The sequence below is a fragment of the Sipha flava genome, unplaced genomic scaffold (genome assembly GCF_003268045.1).
Source record: "Sipha flava isolate LNK unplaced genomic scaffold, YSA_version1 17000_pilon_pilon, whole genome shotgun sequence".
NCBI classification, from domain to species: Eukaryota; Metazoa; Arthropoda; class Insecta; order Hemiptera; family Aphididae; genus Sipha; species Sipha flava.
In genome coordinates, this window is record NW_020271882.1 from 1 (window position 1) to 1,066 (window position 1,066).

General features: G+C 38.0%; 1 protein-coding gene across 1 annotated transcript; it reads right to left on the bottom strand.

Moving 5' to 3' along the window:
* Positions 1-25: 25 nt before the first annotated feature.
* On the bottom strand, positions 26-1,066 carry LOC112679873 (the record flags this gene model as incomplete). Its single annotated transcript, XM_025549809.1, is given in 1 exon segment — positions 26-1,066. A coding segment is annotated over 1 exon segment (527 nt), but the record flags the coding sequence as incomplete, so codon positions are not given.

The following is a 1,066-nucleotide window of genomic DNA, read 5'->3' on the forward strand; positions in this document are numbered from 1 at the left end:
TATTTAGGTGTGGTATGGTATTAATGGGTTGTTACCTTCCTCCTTGTTTAAGGGAGGGCTCTCGGGGTTGAGAAGGTTCGAGAGCCGATCAGCGCAATTGTACAGTCCGCCAAGCTAAATAAAACAGCACTTACTTGTTCGCCATAGAACTTCTGATGTCGACGCGAGGTTGAAAAAAAAAGAACAAATGCAGAATTTAATGGTACCAGAACTGGGTATTCTTCAACACTCGTACGAAGAACGCAAGTCGAACAGATTAAAATAATTCAATATTTTTTCTTTTATTTAAGTTAAACTTAAATGATTCAAAACAAATCGCGTGTGTAAATATATAAATCGCTCGTCGTTGATCTTATGATCGGTGCGCATGCACTGACGACCTAAGATCAAGGACTCTCTGTGTGGAGTGTGTGTGTGTGTCCCTGTTATATAGGCACATGCGGCGGCATGGACCTTGGGCCTGTCCTTTTAATGTAGGGATGTCAATACTACTATTGTTCGACCCGTGTCGTTCGTGCGGGTATCGAAGATACTGTTATTTATTTGAAAGGGTTTAAAAATAACGTACATATAGATTGTATACATAATAAAATATTTGTGCCGTCTTTAACAGTCGAATGATGCACATCATTACAGACAATTGGTCGCAAACGATCTCTATTTTCTTTAATTTGCGATAATCATTGCTTACAGACTTGATTAGCAACATTAAGGTCAGGGGTATGGTAATTTACAAGAAAATTTTTTCCAGCTTCAACCGACATTTGGTGATATTTATTTCGCTGGTGTATTAATAGTGATCCTTTTTCTCTTAGTAGATCATCAAAAGCTTTTAAGGGTTGTTTAACAAGCCGTTTAAGAGGCGTATTTGTTTGAACTCCGTCGCCTGATCCTGTACCAAATAGAGCGCAATATTTACAATACAGCCCCTGGTCTTTATGTGATAAAACGAGCCAATGGAATTTATCAAGATGAGATTTTTGAGCGTACATTTTGGTTTTTTTTCCATTCTTGGTTACCACACAAAAAGGAAATTCATAATTTATAGGCGGGATCCAGTGTTTTT